A 19337-nucleotide genomic window follows, 5' to 3' on the forward strand; every position below is an offset into this window, starting at 1 on the left:
CTGTAGAGGCAAAATACAATGGATGTCTGGATGATGATGAATTGATTTTTACTTTCAGGTCTTCAACTTGGGAAAGCCAGCCCAGAAGGAAACAGATCCCATCGGTGGGAACAAGCAAAACAAGGGCAGTGCAATAGCTGACGGACCACAAGCAGGGTCAAAGGTGAAGGAATCTGTGCAACAGCCATTCAGAGATATAAGCTCTGGTGCGATACCTAATGTAGAAGGGAGTGGGAGACAACGAAATGGGGTGTTGGAACAGAGTAACTTTGCGGATGATACCAGCATGGGCAGCCATCGCACGTCAGAGTCGACATCGCACGTGTTGAACCCAGTGGACAACGCCATCCCAGTGGATCCACGACTTGCCAGGAGGAGGCAGCCGTCGAGCGAATCCAACACCTCCTCCATCGAGAACAGAACCCCACCCATAGAGACTCCGCAGTCTCCAGACTCCATCACTCTGACTAATCCAGAGAGAGACTTCCTTCAGTCTGCAGTTAGCCACGTTTCATCTGTCAAGGACCTTGATGCGGCCTCAGGAAGCATGCAGAAGGCCGCAACCAGCAACCTAGTTGAGCAACCAGAGATTCCGCTTGTAAGGAAATCTCCCAACGCAGTTGTCACAACGAAAGATGAACAGAGCATACAGCAACAAGTCCTTGATGAAACCATTAAAAGTAGTAATGAAGCAAGGAAGATGGGTATGAAACCCTCAACTCAGGCTTGCCTACCCAGGAAGAGGCCGGTACGTGGAATATTTGCTCACCTGAAAAACAAGGGACCTTCTCATAGCAAAACATCCAGTCTTCATTTGGACACTGACTTGGAAACAGTTGACCTGGCAACTACTCAAAGACCCAGAGGATCAGGGATTCCCTTTGGTTCTGCCTTGAAGATAACAGTTAAGAACCAAAACGTTCTCAAGCAAAAGAATACAGAGTGCGATACAGAAGAAAAAAGGATAAAAAAGTTGAAAACTGATGACAGTCATCGTCATGGAGGTGAAGACACCCAGATGCTTAAACCGTCTCCCACAAAGCAGGCAGGAGACAACTATGATAACGTCATGATGGAACTTGATAGTGATACTAATGAACCCAGGGAACAGAAACAAGAAGAGAGAGACAGAATGGACAAATGTGAAGATGTACAACAACAGAATGGAGTGGGCACAACTGAAGAGGTAAAAAATAAGGGGGACTCATCTAAACAGAGCAAAGAAGAGACTGGGGAGAAGGACTCAGCCACGAAGGCAGATGGTCAAGATAGAAAGAAAACAGACACTGAGCGAGCAGGCACTCTCATAGTACCGACCCACCATCGCTACAACAGGGGAGACTCCTTCTACAGAGCAAACTTGATCCGCAATCCATGGCTGGATGACAACGATGAGCTCATGCAGTACAGGCATGTTGTACCAAAGGGAGCTACCAATATAAGCCCTCCAAGAAAGGGTGGCGGGAGAGAAAATGGAGGCAAGAAGGAAGATGACAACAACCAACAGGAGAAGATTCAGCACCCAGGACAGCATCAGCAAAAAGGAGAGTTGGAAATACATCATGGTCGTGGACATTTCCCTCCGTCTGGTAAACACAAAGCTGCTACAGGCTCAAGTGAATGTAATATGAAAGAAACATTTAGTGGCAGTAGTAAAGTCCTTCAGCAAGAAGATGTAAAAGACACTCAAAAAAAGGAGGCCGAAGATGTTACGAATGGTGTAGAAGAAAAGAACGAAAGCCAGATGGAGCCAGATGGTCAACAGAAAGGTGCCAGATCCAGCGGCTCATCAAGAACATTCAGCAGATCAAGGAGCAAATCTAAAAGTCTTTCTGTGAGCAGGACACGCAGCAGGTCAAGAAGCCAGTCTAGGGGCAGGAATAGAACAAGGAGCAGGTATCGACGGAATCGTAGTATCAAGTCAAGGAGCAGGTCACCCAGGAGATCACCCAGGAGATCACCTAGGAGGACGAGGAGTCGGTCTAAAAGCAGGTTAAGAGACCGGTCGAGAAGCAAGTCCAGTGATTCAGCTCAAGATACAAAGTCAGATGTCAAAGCTATCCCAAGAGCAAGGAGGTCGGGCATCTCTGTCCCTGGCAAGAATGTCTTCTCTGGGTCCCGCATGAAGATCAACAGTCCGTACAGAAGGAGGAGGCCAGAGCGGAGAAAGAGGAGCTCGAGTAGCAGCAGCAGTGACAGTGGTGAGCGGCCAAGACAATCCCACAGGGGCCGTTATAATCAGGTGGACAGGCAGCGGAGTTCACACGTCAGGAGGAACAAGGCCAAGAGGAGTTGTCGCAGTTCTGACAGGAGATCAAGCCGAGATGAAGATTCCTCAGCTAGCAGTCCGGAGAGGAGATCCTCCAAGAGGCAAAGAGGGTCGAGGAGTAATCGATCTAGTGACAGTAATAGTAATGACTGGCGGGATGTCACTAAAAGTGATGGTCCTCAAGAGGAGCAAGGCAGTGAGAAGAAGCATAATACTGAAGGTAAAGGAAAATCAAGAAAAGCAACAAACCCAAGCAATCTGGTGAAGAAGCATTTGAAGAAAGAAGTTGGAGATTCAAACCATTGCAGTGAGGAGAAGAAGCAGATGTCCAAAGAAAGGGTAGACCTTGTGAAGAGGGTACTCTTTCTCACAACAGGAAAAGTGGTAAAGTTCAACCAAACAGACAGGTTGCATATGCATCTGTTCCACCTCAGCTTAGAAGGCCTTCAGCAGGAGGCCAGGAGACTTGCCATTAACAAGGGACTTGGTGAAGACTGGTTGAGAGAGGAATTCCAGCCTGGGCTTGATGAAGGAGGATCTCCTAGCCAAGATCTCATTGCTAAACACACCTCTACAATGACCCGAGAAGCCTTGATCTTTGAGATCCGTCAACTCACAAAGGAATTGAACTTGAACACACAGAGTTATTCTTCCATCATTTTTAGGAAAATGAACAGAAAGGAGCTAATCGCTAGCCTCGAAGAGGTGAGGACCTTAAAACGGGAAATCTTGGCAATATCTTCGCCTCAGAGCACGACTAAAGCGAGTGGAATGTTGACAGTGAGGAAAGAAGCGACCAAAATGTCAACAGACAGTACCGGCTTTGATGACAATTCTGGAAGATCTTTGCCTCAGAGACAGGGCGATGCCCTTGTTAAGGTCATTAAGGACTCTGTCGGAGTGCCCTTTAATACTGACATAGGAGAGGAGACACAGAAGCAACTGATGATAAAGACGACGGATGATCTACACGCAGAAGCTACTGTGAATGTGCCACAAGAGTCCCAGACTGACCCTAGGTCCAAGTATCAGCTTGATGTCCGTATGGTTGGGATGCAGAAAAGCAATGCAAGAAGCGAAAACAGAAGTGAAGTTTGGAAGACGGAAACACCAGTAGATATGACAATGACAAGAAGTTTGGAGGACAGAAGATCAGGATCTATGCAGGGCAGAGAGGTCCATGTGGAGGCAGTGGTAGCCAAGGAAACAAGCCTACAGGCACTCACTGGTAAGCTGTTCTCCATGATTTGCTTTTCTTGAAACTGAACAAATATGATTGTATGGATGACATCCTCTGAAGATCCCAAGTCTTTTGGTAGTTTGTGAAAAAGAATCATGCTCATATTTGGAATGCAAGGTCTAGAAGTTTGGACCATTTGTCCAAAGGTCTCTGAGAAATTTCTTTTGTTTAGAACGGGAAACCATTTTTTCAGCAGAAATGTTATCCATGAAATCAAGTGTGTGCAGTACCATACTTTTGCAGTTAAATGTTTGTCCTAGTTTGTTATGTTGTGTTTCTTTGTTTTCATGTATTTTTATCTTGCTACCTAACGACATGCAATCAAGAATGCTAAAAAGCATCATTATATATATTGTAGAATTTCATAATATGCCTAACAAAGCTTCAGAGATTTAAGATCATATGAAGGTAGTTTAATGTAACAAACTAACTCTAATTTACACACAGGATAGTGATAAAACCATTGGCTCAATGGTAGAAAGAGTATTTCAACACTATCCTATTAAGGCTTGTCAAGTCAACTACAAACCACAAAATAGAAATACAAAATAAATCGTAAAATTCTACTTACCACTGTGAATCTCTAATCTTGATACAATCAGGTAGGGATAAGTGTCTACTCACAAAGCAATCTTTATTTATTTTTCTATTTTTGCATAGTGATAGCTGTTAAATTTAAGATACATGTGAAGTCAAATCTTCTTGTAGTATCTAGTCTCTTGTAATCCGAAGTATATAAGTAGAGAAAGGTTAATAACTACATCATATCTTGCGTGCTAATTGCTGATGTCTTCAGTCTCAAACAGTTTACAAAAAACAAGCTTTTTGATACACAGTGCCCCTCTCAGAGTCAGACCAACCAGTACCTCAGCCGAATGATGCAGAAATCCAGGTCGATGCAACTGCGGACAGTTGTGGTGTTGCTATGGAAACAGAGGAGGGGGATACAGAGATTAAAACACATTCTTCTGAAGACATGAAAACGCTTGGCAGCTTAGTTGAGTACACAACAGACTCAAGTGAAGAAAGTGTTTGTCAGGAGGCGGATATGTCTGTGTCTAACTTGCTGGAAATAAAACCGGACATAATGTCAGTAAGTAAAGAAAGTTTTGGTCAAGTAGTTGAACAAGAAGAAGAAGTAAAATGCAAGCAAGTTACTGAAATGGAAGAAGAATCAGACTGCTTATTAGTTTTGGAACAAGAAATTGAAGTTGAAACAGTATGTCAAAGTGAAAACTTTCTGCAGGAAGATAATGGAGTAGAAACAAAATCAAGAAGTGAAGAAATTTTGAAGCAAGAAGTTGAAACAGAGTCCAAAAGTGAAGAAATTTTGAGGCAAGAAATTGAAAGAAATTTGAAAAGTGAAGACATGTTGAACCAAGCAGATGAAATAAAGTCCAAAAAGGAAGAAGCATTGGAACAAGCAGATGAAAAAGAATCCAAAGGCAAAGAAAGTTTTTATCCAGAAGTTGAAACAGAATCCAAAGGGGAAGATTTTATCCAAGAAACCAAAATTGATTCAAAATGTGAAGAGATTTTGAAGAACAAAATTGAACCAGAGAGAGAATCAACATGTGAAACTGTTTTGGAGCAAGGAATCGTAGCAGAGTCAGAATCCAAAAATGAAAACATTTTACATAAAAAAATCAAAGAAGAGACAGAATCCAAAAGCAAAGAAAGTTTGAAGCAAGAGGTTAAAGAAGAATGTAGCAGTGAAAAACCTTTAATGGAAGAAGTGAAAACAGAAGTGAAAAGTAAAGAAACTTTGGAAGAAGAATGTCAAGTTGAAGTAAAACAGAAAACAGGAGTTTGGTCCAAAAAGAGGTCAAAGTCAGTTGTCCTAAACAGAGAGACCAAAGACGCTCTCATTGAGGAAAACAAAGACTGGGTGGACAGGGTCCTGGAGCAGGCAACACGGCCACCAGGGAAGGCACTGGGAAACAAAATAGACAAAGATGCTCTTTTGAAAAAGAACAAGGAATGGGTGGACAGGGTGTTGGAAAAGGCCAGGAGACCTCCAGTGAGAAACAGTGACTGTCATACTCATAGAAAGGACAAGGACATGATGTCAGAGCGAAGTAGGGATAAGTTGAGAAGGGACTCAAATAAAGCTGACACGTCAGCAAGGAGAGAAACATCGCACTTGTACCGGCAGCCATCTTCCAGAGCAAGGTGTGATGTCAGTGGGAAAAAACAAGGTAAGAGGGCAACCAGAGTTTTGATTTTAATTAGAAAAGATGATGATATAGTTTCATGCAAACATTTTATATAATCTGATAAAAATGTAGCTTAAGTTAAAACTAAAGAAGAATTTAGGTTACTTCTGTTAACTCGCAAGTTTCAAACCTGTGGTCATGCTGTTTTAACAAAGAAAAGGAGGAGGGTGTGTCTGTGACTTGTGAGGTTGGTTTGGGACTGTAACTGTAGGACATGTTGCTTTCCCATCTGTCCAGCTTGCTTGCTTTTTCTGTCAATTTTCAGCTTCCATTTTTACCCTTTCAGACTTTAACTATGAGGTACACAAGGGATGCTACGACTCCCAAACATACAAGAAGTCGAAAAAATATGACTACAACTCGCAAAAATACGACTACCCCTCTTTGACTTGGGTTGACATCCAGAAAGTGGAGCGAAGAAGTTGTGATGATAGTAGCATTGAAGATGGGGAAATCATAGATACAAGCGATGCAGACAGTGAAGCAAGTTATGACTCAGAGATGCCAGGAAGGGGAGCACAGTGTAGCAAACGCAAAGGCCACGTTGAGGAAGTAATTGTGGACTTTAAAGCGCAGGGCACAGTCCAACAACAAAGACCATGGACTCCAGCCTACTACGTTAAGCATGTCATTGCGAGCTTGCTCTCAGCAGACAGTGAAGAAGAAGTAGAGGAATATCTGACAAAAGTGGAGGTTGCTAGGAAGATGGCCTCCCCTTCACAGTGGGAGGAGCTGGAACTGGCTCTGACCTGGTATGAGCACATCCACCAAGGAAGTAGCAAATAAAGTACAGGAGTGCTTGTTTTTACTACATTACAGGGACATGGGTAGAAAACAAGCTTGAATGATGTAAATTGTACTTAAACTAAGTTTTGAATTGTAAAGATTTTGCAAGTTGAGTAGAGTATTTTGAGGGATGGAAGCAACATTGATTTAACTGGACTGCCCAAATTGAATAAGATTTTATTTATACAATCGTTGTGTTTCATAATGTATAGCAACCTTAATGTTTAGAGATGAAGAGACAAAATTTTGTCAATTGTGATAGAGGAGCAGCAGGTTTTTACACATTTCAAGCCATGGTCTCATGATTATGATAGTCTTTTTTAATTAGTCCAGATACAATGGGCTTGCCAACCTGTCCACAAGAACAAATTCCAACACAGATTGTGAATCTAAGTGTTTAGAAACACTGTGCATTTGCTGGGACACATGAAGTAACAGGTTTATGTAGATGATGCAGACTCTATAACACATCCTGTAAACAACATGGAAGAGACATTCCATAGAGCTAGGTTCTCAGAGACATATCAACAAATACAGACTGTCTAAACTGTCTATTGTTAATGTTGAGTAACACAGGTGGACAAGTCCACTAGCCCTATTGTCCCGGGCAAGTGAAAGTGCCTATCGGGCAAGTGCATGCCCTACCGGGCAAGTAAGATCATGTTTTTATATACTTGTAAATTTTTACTGTTATAGCATCAAACATTGGTCAACATAGATGAATAGATTGAAGCAATGATAAAAGAATTCCATTGCTGGAAGTGAAAAGTCCCAGAAAAAAATTAATTTAAATTTTCGGGCAAGTAAAAAGTTGGGTCGGGCAAGTGAAGTGAAGTTTTTTATGTGCTTGCCTGATAGGACAAGTGAATTTGAGAAAACTTGTCCAACCCTGGTAACAGTAATCTCAAGGGTAACCTCCCATTTGACCATTGTCCACTTATTAACCCCACATGCAAGAGAACTTGGGTATGTACATGGCAACAGGAGGCTGAATAATGTTGCTGTTGTGGCCCCTGGAGTGCCAGGTGGCACAACACAAGTTTCCTGGTTGTTTCTGTAGCAGGGAATGAATGTCTACAAGGAGGGGTTGCCTGCCCTGCCCCTTAAAACCTGCTTGGGGCATCTCCTTGAACACTAGACCTCCAATTTGCATCCCTTATGGAAGATGTTGCAGCCCCTCACCAAGATATCCTGGCCCAGTGACTATATCCAGGATCTTCCAGTTACCAACTGAGTGGAACTGAAAGCTCAACTGTGAGAGCTGCTACCAGTTGAGCCACATGGACATCCCAAGGCTGAAAGTGCTACACACAAAAAAACCACCAGTTGCCCACTCGCACGAATGATGACAGTCAGACGAATGCAGTTGGTCATCATGCAGAAGATGGAAAGAGGCTACACCAGATGTAAAAGCCGTCGCAGCTGCTGGAACGTACAAGGTCGTGTGCACATGTAGATGACATGTCCAGCGGACAATCCACCCACTTTTCAGACTAGAAACCCAACCTCACCATATTCCTGTCCATTCTGACTCTGGCACTTAGTAGACTAGTGCAGTCTTGCCATGGCTCTGCAATCTTGAGCTGGGTGAAGGTTTTAGATGGGTTAAGGTAACAAATAGCAGCTTTTGAATCCCACTTGTTGTGGGTATAAGCCTGAGCTCTATCAAAGAGCATAGCTAGGAATAGTGGAAGGCATTTGTTAGCCATCATTGTGGCAAAATGTCATCAATAGCATAAATTAAAGAAACATAATTATAACCATTTAACCAGCAGCTGAGCATTGTAACAAACTTCTAACAGTTCCCCCCACTAGCAGCATCCATACTAACCCAACATGTCACTAACACTCTCTTTTGCTTCCATTGTGTTGTTGACTAACCGCAACTAATGTTTTGCAGCCAATGTCTGGTGATAGCATCTGGCTTGTTCTGACAAACCATTCACAATTAACTATCTAGAAGACTGGAAAAAGCTGAGAATGTATGCTAGCAATGTTAATTGCCTTCTGCACGGCTGGTATGTAGTGTGTTGTCATGTGCACATTTATGTCAGTTGACATTTTAGTTGTGGCTGTAAAGATACAATGTGTTTTTACAGATGCAATGCCTGTTAAACAAGCATGGAGCGCCCCTCAACCCATCTCACCAACTCCAGGAAACCTGGCCCTGCAATGCAGTGACATTCCACAAGGTGGCATCAGCCAAGCAAGTTGTTCTACTGGTTAGTGCCTTCATAGCCTGTTTTTGCCAGTATCATAAATATCTTGAATTTACAAAATTTGAATGTAAGATTTTGTCAACAATTTGTCTGAAAAGTGGACTGAGGTACATGTACAAATGTATAGACTGTCAGTGTTTTTGGCGTTGCTGCCAAATGTTGATTATTTATTGTCTCTTTTTTCCTGTGTGTTTTGCACGTATGGTGTGCATGTACATGTAGTTTGGAAAAAGGCTTATATTGTGAATTTCATGTTCTTTCCTTTCACTCATTGCTGCTTGCCCTTTGGAAAGGTTATCAACACAAAACTTGGTAAGGTCCCCATATTTATTGTTGTCAAGAGCGTCTGTCATCCTTGACTCCTTTTGATTCAAGGGAAATCTACTTTTAAATGTTCTAACGGGGTAGTTAGGAAAAGTATTGAAAAAATGGTTGAATGCACGGCTGTACAGTCCTAAACTTTGGCACAATTTGGGGAAAAAATGGAACTAAGATAAATGCAAATACAAAGCAGAGAAAACCATGATATTCTAACAGCTGCAATTGTTTCGATTTTTCTTTTATGCCCAAGGCAGAAATGTTTCCTGTGTAATGCAACCACCACACCCCAGAGGATTCCATAGAGAATATACTTTTTTTAATGATCAGCTCAATAGATTCACTACTTGCCAAAATTAAAGAACAAATGACTGAAATGAATATTTTAATATTATCTATATATATTAAATGCCATTAAAGCTGTGTATGTAAAGAAATTCCTGTAAATTATGCATGTAGCCATGCCAACTGTCTTGTTAGTAATAAGTTTTCATTTTTGTACTAGGGTTTACACATTTGATTCTGAATTTTTGAATTTTTTTTTTTCATTTTTAACTGCAACATTATCACAATTCTGGTCATCGATTTAGGATTGTAGTGCTGTTCATTAGTGTTTTGCTTTGTTTAGGTACAGGTACATTTGTATACAAATGTAGGTACACCTACACAGCTGAAATTTAAAGTTTTCTTTCTTGTGTTAACCCTTAGGAGTAGGTAATGAAGCCCTGAAGAAGGCCCCAGCGATGGCGAGCCACAGAGAAAAGTGCTTGGACTGCAGCGCACAACCAGAACAAACTCCAGTCAAGATGGCAGAGCAACAGCAGGGCAAAACTCCCAGTTCCAGCATAACTGCCACTTCTGTTGGTGAAGACTGGGTCCCTGCAGATCCAAGGTTAAGGTCAATGGTTCAACAGGAGGTCGGTGAGGTCACAGGGTCAGGTCAAGGGGGTGGCGACGGAGATATTTCTTGTGAAAGTGCTGTGGGAAGTGCTCCATGCGTGCGAAGGAATCTGTTGGAGAATGAATTAAGCGACGCAGTTGTTGGTCCAGGCAAAGATGGTGGTGCCATTTTCTCCCCCTGCGACACTACGTCTGGAAGTGGTGAGAACAGCCCAGAGGAGCGACAACTGATGGTGCCCAGGGGGGATGGTGGTTTCCCAGGCGATGTGCTTATCCCCACTCACGAGGGATTGGGTCCAGTCTCACCCGAGGGATCAGACAGAGAGCTGTACCAAGAGAAGGACTCGGCCCTCAAAACAAAGGGGCAGCCGGAGAAGAGCAGTGTTAGAAATGGCAACAGTCAGATCTCGCCACCAGTGCGGAATGCCAGTGTAGTAGACTATGGACAAAGTATGCAGGACAAAGTGCCCTTGTTTCTGAGAGACAAGGTTGGTCTAAACCCTCGTTGTTACCCAGTGGAGCAGCCGGAATGGGGGCAGAAGCTTCCGACTCACGACCAGGACAGAGGACACAGATACGGTCCACCCCCAGTCAGGAGTCAGGTCAGGCCGGGACAGGACTCTAGCCTAAAGGCTCATGTATTCCCTCGACCCAGAGGGCATCAGCATAGTGTATCAGGCCCGGTCCAGTTCCGAAAGCCTGGACCACCACACGTCCATCCATCGCCACGCATGCCTTACGGTTTCCAGCAGCGCTCCACTCCTCCGACCAGATTACCACCTCCCCAGTACCCTCTCCAGCAAACCTGTCCTTCCCAACCTCCCCAGTCCTCTCCTCCCACCAGACAACCACCTCCCCACTACCCTTCCCAGCAAATCTCCCCTTCTGGGCCCCCTCACCCCTCCCCACCTCGCAGATTACCACCTCCCCACTACCCTCCCCAACAGACGTCCCCCTCCAGACCTCCCCACCCCTCTCCCCCTCGCAGACTACCGCCCCACCAGCAGACCTCCCCTTCCCGACACCCCCCTTCTCCCTGCCGCCCCTCACCATTGTCACCCAGACGTGGCTGCAGCCAGACCCCACCCAGGCCGCCAATGTCTAACCTCCTGCCCAGACCTCACCGTGGCCCTCCCCAACACTTTTCAGCTGGCGGCTTTGCCTCGACACGTCAGCACGACAAAGATGCAGAAGTGAACAACAACAACTACGCAGATGACTTTCAATACGAGTACAGTGAACATAACCTTGCTCCACCCATGTCCAACCTTCCATCAAGACCTCACCATGGCCCTCACCAACACTTCTCGGCTGGCGGCTTTGCCTCCACAGGACAGCACGACAAAGACGCAGAAGTGAACGACAACTACGCAAGTGACTTTCGACACGACTACAGTGAACATAACCTTGCTCCACCCAGCTATCCTGCCCAAGGTAGAGGCATGGTCCGTGGCTGTTCCAGGGGAGGAGGCAGAGGACAGCCCTACCCCAACCCTGCCAGAGGACGGGCTGGTCGGGGTGGGTACACCAGCCATGGGAGGTGTCCGCAGAGAGGAAGGGGTGGGATTCGAGGGAGAGGTTTCATGGCAGGTGCAGTACATGGCAGGGGCAGAGCTCAGCCGGCGTGGTAAATCGGCACAGGGAACAGTTTTGCTTTGTTTTGGAGAGACAAAATGCACATCTAAACTCTTTGTTTGATAGACTCTTGAATCACTGGCCTTGAATGACTGGTTAGTTAACTTGTTGTTCCCAGGTTCTGTCGCAAAATGTTGCATATCAGAATGCTTGTTTTTTTTCCAAACCTTGTGTTGAAGATTGTAGTACCAAGACACTCACTAGTTAGTGGAAAAGTTTGTGATGCCTTTATTTAAAGAATCTTCTGAACCTATGATCAAAAGATATACATGGAGAATTGTGGAACTCTGCATGTTGGTTTTGAAATACCAGGGGAACATTGCTGTAAAAGATGTTATAAAAGACATAAGTTACTTTAAAAGATGGTAAGCATTTTGAAAATCTTAAGCCTGCCGAGATAGCTGTTCAGCACCAAGTTTGTATTGGCAGTGGGGTTGGGCAGTAGGGAATATGTGAGTTGCTGCTCTCCAGGAGTTTATGTTTAGGAACAACCAATCATGTTTAAGCGTAAGATTTGTTAAAGCAATTGTTCAATCCTGACAGAAGAACATGATATTTTATAGAAGATATCATCATGTTTTCTGATCAATATCTATTTTTGTACATAAGATCTCTATAAGTCCCATTTTCTATGGGGAAAAACGTTCCCAATTTTTTCTTTTCTGTTAAGTGAAAAGACTTTCAGGGAAGATTGACTTGTTATTTCCTTAATACATACTAGTATTATAAGGATGTTCGAGTTCTGTTCAGTGTTGAGTAGGATATTTTTTAGTTCAGGTTTCTTGTTACAGAAAAGTTGCCTTAGGACATTAGGTGAGCCAGTATATCTAACATTCCTGATGAAAAGATATTTGCATCTCAGGATATTATGAAGATTGGAACAAGACTTTAGTAGGTTACTGAATAGTCCAGTGGCATAGCTGAAAAGTTGTGCAAATTTGTCTAGAAGCACCAAATTAGGCTCATGGGAAGAAATTGAGATGCCTCCATGTCAAGATTTGCATAGAACTTGTTCTTTTTGTTTTAGTATATTTGAGTGCCAAATCTGGTACTTCTTTTTAAACATTAATCTGCACAATTTGTCAGCCAAATTGGGTACTTTTAGAAAAATCTGCACAGTGTATCTTCAAAATTGTGTACTTTAAGGCAAATCTGCCCAATTTGTCTTTCAAATCTGGTACTTTTAGACAAATCTGGACAATTTGTCAGCCATATCTGGTACTTTGAAACAACTCTGTACAATTTGATTTGTCAGCTATGCCACTTGACTAAAAGATGAACTCGGAGGGACAGATGGGTCTAAGGTAGTACACTACCAGAAAAATGTACTTGCCTCTCGATACCAACTCTTTAAAAGGTCTTGAAACCATAATAGATTTGGTACAGCCTGAAGCTGCTTTTTGACATCTCAAACAATGCAATGATAAAAGTTGCAGTGGTGAAAAACTATGCAACATGACTCACAAGTTTATACACTTTATTTCCTTTGTAGTATCTTACAGATGGTTTGTTTGGAAAGAAACGTTTAAGACAGTTGAGTACATGGCCAGTATGTTCATTTGAGTTTGTATTGTTAGTGACAGTAAGTGCACCAGTCAGTTTAAATCAGATAGTATGGTGTGGGGTTTTTTTGTATAGTACAGTTCAAACCTGGAAGGTTTGGACTGGGCAGGTCAACACAATGTGCAATTTTTTTGGCGTTTTGCAATTATTTTGTGGTATCTTTAGCACAGATATTTTTGGCATGTTGGGAACAAAATTCCCTCCCATTCTCTTTGATTGTGTTCAGAACATAATCTTGTTGACATGGTCTCATATAGTTTGTTTAAGTTGCACGCCACTGTCAGATTTACACTGATTGCTGCATCATTCTGGTTATTTCAAGAAGATTCATGCATTTAAATCTGTTCTAGTTCTGTTTGAAATTTTAATAAAAGTGTGAATCGTGGATGCAATGTGATCGATAATCTCTTGACTCATCAATTTACTCAGTGCGTTTTTCGTGACGTCATCACTGTCCGTCGCCATATTGGTGTCTAATTTGCATATCAGTTGATCATAGTTGACCTGTTTTCGGACATCTGAAGATCTTCATACATTTAATTAAGAAACCCGTTTTGAATTTCTTCAGCCGTGAATAATTAAAAAGAGACATACTTAAAAAAAAACAACCTTTCAATGAAAAATCTAGTTTGTACACCTGGGCTACAGTTGCGGCCCATCGAAATGCAAATAAAGACACCAACATGGTGGGCAGCACACGGCGACTTCATTCACCACTTGTGTGAAGATGCGTGAGGATTATGCCTCCTAAATACTTCTGAATCAGTGATATAATGTACAGGTATGATATGCATGATGTTGGGCCCTATACACCTTTCTCACGCGGCGGCCATGATTGAAGACGAGGTCAATGAGGCAAACAGACTAAACTTATTTCTAAAATCAGCTCCTATTTAGATTTCCCCCAAACCACACAAATTTTCACAATATAAGATCAAATAACTAGTTATTATAAGTAGTCATTATAACTAGTGTTGTGCACCGAAAGATGTATCAATTTAGAGTAGCGTAGACTGACCCCATAGTCCCTTAAGAGATGCAAAATAAAAACATAATAATGCAAATATTTGACGGACATGCAGCCAAATCTCTTATTGGTCACTTTCCTAATTGGAAGGCTATAATTGGTTGAACTGCTAATTATGATGGACAGTCTTTTGTTTGCCTCATTGAACTCGTTTTAGATCTATCATGGCCGCCGCGTGAGAAAGGTGTATAGACCAGGCATAGTGTACATATACATGTACTTAGAAGCCGGTCAATTACAAATGTTTTTTCAAAGAACATGCCGCCATGAATGTGAAATGACAAAGAAATCTATTCTGATACAATTCCTCATAGTTATGACTTCTACATAAAAAGACAAATAGAGGTCCACATCTTCAATGTTCTGATAACAATGCAACTATTGTGTAAATCTCTTCATCACTTTTACAAAAACAGGTCATGATCTGCACTAGCATGTTGCTTCTAGATTGAACATGAACCATTGCATACACAAATTTATACATCACTTACTTCTACTACATAACACCATGATGCAATGTGAGAATGGTGAACAAATCCAGAAAATGGCCTCAGTTCTGATACAACACCATTATTTCTCCACAAATACACAAGCCCAACACGATTAAATGCACTGTCAAGGTGAGAACAATGCAACTATTGTACTCTGCAAGCAGAGGTTGGTGGGAAAATCGTGATCTTTTCCTTTCATAATTTTTTTTTTCGACCGGGTGGCAAGGCCCCGATTTTTCAAACATATACAAACTCAATCACAACTTTCTACTTTTTTGCAGCAATAGTAGAAAACATTGACCTTATAATAACTTACATTGCATTAATCCACGTGTTTATGACTTTTCTACCATCTATGGTGGAATTTTGTATGAATGTCGATAAATACGCATACTAGATGCTAGGGTGACATTTTCCACCCGGAGTCCGGTCGGGCTGTTTGAAAAATTAGAGTTTATTTTATTTATTTATTCACATATATTTTGAGAGTATGAGGCAGAAAGCACAAATTGCTTATATTAAGTCTTCTACGCAAGAAACATACGCATAAAACAAGAATAACTAGAGTTCCACGAACACATACCTTTGCCAAATAAACCAGGTTTGTTGAATGTAGAAATGTAGAATGATGTCTGTAGACAAATGCGTTACTCATTTCATTTTCTTCATAATTATATGCTTGGAGTTGGTTTATAAAATTTCGGCATTGATTATGCAAATTAGATCCCAAGTTACAATTAATTGATATCAAATTGTATCAAGCATAATTAAACTATCAGCATACAAAAAATCATGATGATCCTTTGATCCATTCTTGACTTATTCTCTTTCAAAGTCTTTAAATACACCTCTTACTCTCTTTCTCAGTTACATATGTGACAACTTTGATGAAAGTACTATAATGGAATGCAGTGGATTTATAAACTTTTCCTCATCAATTATGCAAATTAGCTGTTAATTTGCATAATAAGTATCACATTATATAAGTCTTCACTTAGGCTATGTACATGCCAAAAATGATGACGATCCGTCAACACGTTCACATTTTCTCATTAATTATGTCATTGCATGATAAATATGTATTGACATTTCTCTCTTTCTCAGCTACATATGTGACAAGTTTTAAAGTCCTATCATGGAACGTAGTGAATTTATAAAATATCCTCATTAATTATGCAAATTAGCTGTTGATTTGCATAATTGGTATCTCATTATGTTTGTCCCCACTTACGCTACCTACATACCAAAAACATGATGATCCGTCAACATCTTCATATTTTCTCATTAATTATGCAAATGAGGCCATCATTTGCATAATTGATGTCTATCGACATTTCTCTCCTTCCCAGCTACATATGTGACAAGTTTGAAAGTCCTATCATGGAATGTAGTGGATTTATAAATTTTCCTCATTAATTATGCAAATTAGCTGTTGATTTGCATAATTAGTATACCATTATGTAAGTCATCACTCATTCTATCTACATACCAAAAATCATGACGATCCGTCAACACGTTGTAGAGTTATTCTCGTCCAAAGTTTGAAAGGAAACCGGCGCCTGCAGTTCCAGGGCTGCCTCGAGGGCTATCTACCACTCAAAAATCATGATCACAGCATGTCCAGAACAGGAGATATAAAAAATTGAGGTTCTGCTGCAGTACCTTAGCAAGCCGCTAGGGGCCCATTATCGAACTTGACCTTCGTTTTCCCGACCCCTACCCACCTACCAAATATTATCGGGGTTCATCCAAGACTTCTTGAGTTATGCTGTTAACACACACACAGACACACACACAGACACACACACAGACTCACAAGCCCAAAACATAACCTTAGCCATTCTGGCAAAGGTAATAAACCACATACATACATAAGTACAAAATGGATAACAGAAAAGTAAATTTAGACAAGACAAGTTGGTGCTGAATCAACTAGGAGAATCTGCCTGTGCAATGGATATAAGTATTGACAATATCAAAAATGTTACAGTTCTGTGGATGTGAAAGAGATGTTGATCCTGGTAACAGTAAAGAACATAAAGTAGTGTCGTTGAGGTGCTTTAAAGTTTATGTCGGTAATTATATGGATATGCACGACTTATGAACATTGAATCATTTTTGGTATGTTTAAGATTTTTTTTCAAGTAAGGGTTGGAAATGCGACCCTATCATAAGTAAGTTCATACACATGGAATTTATTTGCTGGACTGCCTATGTAGTTATGTGCATTGGTCTTCCCTTTAAACACATATTCATAAGCACAGTGGATGATTATCAGATCCAAAGAAATAAGTGTAAATAGTATGTTTCTCTTTTGATTAGTTTGTGCCTTGAGAAAGGATATACTGGATCATTGCAATGGAAATTTCTTTACCCTACACTTTCCTCACTTTGAATTAGACTGCAGTTTTCTATTAATGTTCTCTATCATTTTCTATAAATTAGCAATGGGAGACGAAACACATTTCATTTCCGAATGTTCATTTAACTAAACCGAAAGAATCACTCTGTTTAGAGAAGCGACAGACTTTTCCCAACTTCTCTACATTGATAGACGAACAGAAAGCCACTTTTCTCTTGAAATCGCAGAACCCACAAATTTTAGAAAGGGTGGGGCTTTTCGTCTCCCTCTGCTTCCAAAAAAGAAGTCAAGCCCAACCTGTTTAGAAATAGCCAACACTACTATTAGAGTAGAATATTGTTCATGACTGTCCATTGTCACTTGTATATCTACTATGTTTATACCATGTACATGTACTTGCAATTAGCCCTCGGATACGAACTTGCAAATGAACTTCTTCAATTAATAAAAGGGAAATCGGGGTTGTGCAAGGCAATGGTAAAGTAATGAGAGGTAACCACAAGGTCCTAGTTGTAGTCTCGATGGTCATTCTTAAATGTATGCATGTTGGAGGAATGAGAATTCTTATTACACAACCAGTAGGTACTTACATTGCTTACGTTTCGTTGTCTCTCAGACACCTTCGTCAGAGCTTCCAACTGGAGTTCTGCTTCTCACCGCTATATGTAGCCGATGTAGGTGGCGCTTTGTAAGCAATGTAAGTACCTACTGGTTCTGTAATAAGAATTCCCCTTCATCCTATATTCTACCAACCTGATGAAACTATTTTCGGATGTATGCGTGTTTCTTTAGGGGAAATCTAGGGGACCGACGAAACGGCCACCTTGTGCAGGTGGTCGCTTTTGGGAGGCGGTTGCCCTACCACGTTTGACTGTAGGACTTCTTCAAGGAAGCTTTATAATCTTCATAAAACGTCGTTGACTTGTTCACGATTTGACTTTCGGCACTTTTCACACCCACTATGGTCAGCAGGGGGTAGGGGGCAGATGATCTACGCAAGCCTGGCCTAGTCTCGTGTTCTCTCGCGAGATCGAGACTAGGCCATTCTCCGTGACCAAGATGTGCTGTCAGACATCGAAAATTTGGAGGTATGTTCTCTACCTTTAAAACAGTCACTGTTGGAAGAAAATTGAGAGTAACAGTAAGCTTAGTACCGGTACCAGGATCAACAGTGTTACCATGACAACGGACGCTATGGCAGCGGAGATCAGCAGGCGTGGTGACAGGCGATGACGTAGGCGTCCCCAAATGGTATCACGCTCTTGGGCTGTGTTTCAAAAACAAATTAAATATGCATCCCTTCTGCATGTCCTTTTCATAATGAATGAATGAAGACATTAAATGTACATACATACCCACTGGGTTAAGTTAAGTACAGGTCACAACAAAATGATAGTTGGTCACAACGTTAACATTGAATAAATAGGATACAAGAAATTGTTTATATCTGAATATTACAGATATAAACACTGATCACCTGGCAGCTGCTGGCAGCTGCTGGTTTGAGTCGTATATCGGGTTCGCTCGCAGCTGACTGAGGATGTCTTGCGGCCGTAGCCCCGGCTGTGGCCCAGCCGGCACTTGTTGGGCCACACCGGTCGGCCATGGGGAGGGTGGAACAGGCGGTGCGTACGGGACATCCCAGTTCAGAGCTGGCCCGAGACGCATGTCGAACGATTCACCATCCTCGTACACGTGTGTGGTGGCCGCCACGGGTCGGGCCCCGTCGGTGGTTCCTCCTGGCCTCGGGGTGGAGGGGACAGGCGGGGCGCTGCTGCGGGCGTCTCGGTTCAGAGGCTGTCCGAGACGCATCCCGAACGTTTGTCCATTCTCATACGCCTGTGTCCGTTGCACCCTCTGGTGACCTCGCCTCAGCCCATCACGCGGAGCTCGACCTTGAGCTGCATCTTGACCTTGACCGAGGCCGGCTGCTGGCCCGTCCGAGGCTGGGGGTTGGTTTGACCCACCGACTTCGTTTGGAGTTGTTCGTTGGTCATTACCAGTACCACCGGGTTCTAATAGAGAATAAAGAATTTATGTTCATAAAAATAAAAAAGAGAAGACTTTATTTTGAAATGCAGCTGTTATCTTATAAACAACACTATATTATAATTGAAGACGAATAAATCTTTACTTCTGGATACTTTATTTTTATACAGACGTTTCGGAAGGCGTCCGCCTTCCTTCCTCAGTGAAAAGAAAATGAAGACAAACAATTTCTTGAAACAAGGAATAATTCTTATGTTCTAAATAAACAAAAAAGGTAACGGCTAAGGTGTTCTAAAATAAACAACACAGGTAACTATTGAGG

General features: G+C 42.0%; 1 protein-coding gene across 8 annotated transcripts in view; it reads left to right on the top strand.

Moving 5' to 3' along the window:
• Window positions 1-13543, top strand: part of LOC118412139 — a 59059-nt gene extending 45516 nt beyond the window's left edge. For 4 of the 8 annotated variants that reach the window (XM_035814793.1, XM_035814794.1, XM_035814797.1 and 1 more), the window contains 4 exons: window positions 59-3497; window positions 4346-5707; window positions 8611-8733; window positions 9757-13543. In XM_035814793.1, the coding sequence (XP_035670686.1) occupies window positions 59-3497; window positions 4346-5707; window positions 8611-8733; window positions 9757-11579 (6747 nt within the window). In that variant the 3' untranslated portion in view covers window positions 11580-13543. Of the gene's footprint in view, window positions 1-58; window positions 3498-4345; window positions 5708-6011; window positions 6478-8610; window positions 8734-9023; window positions 9043-9756 lie in introns of those variants that run through there. The other 4 variants (XM_035814800.1, XM_035814799.1, XM_035814801.1 and 1 more) reach the window with 4 other exon arrangements.
• Window positions 13544-19337: the final 5794 nt, after the last annotated feature.

The sequence above is a fragment of the Branchiostoma floridae genome, chromosome 3 (assembly GCF_000003815.2).
Source record: "Branchiostoma floridae strain S238N-H82 chromosome 3, Bfl_VNyyK, whole genome shotgun sequence".
NCBI classification, from domain to species: Eukaryota; Metazoa; Chordata; class Leptocardii; order Amphioxiformes; family Branchiostomatidae; genus Branchiostoma; species Branchiostoma floridae.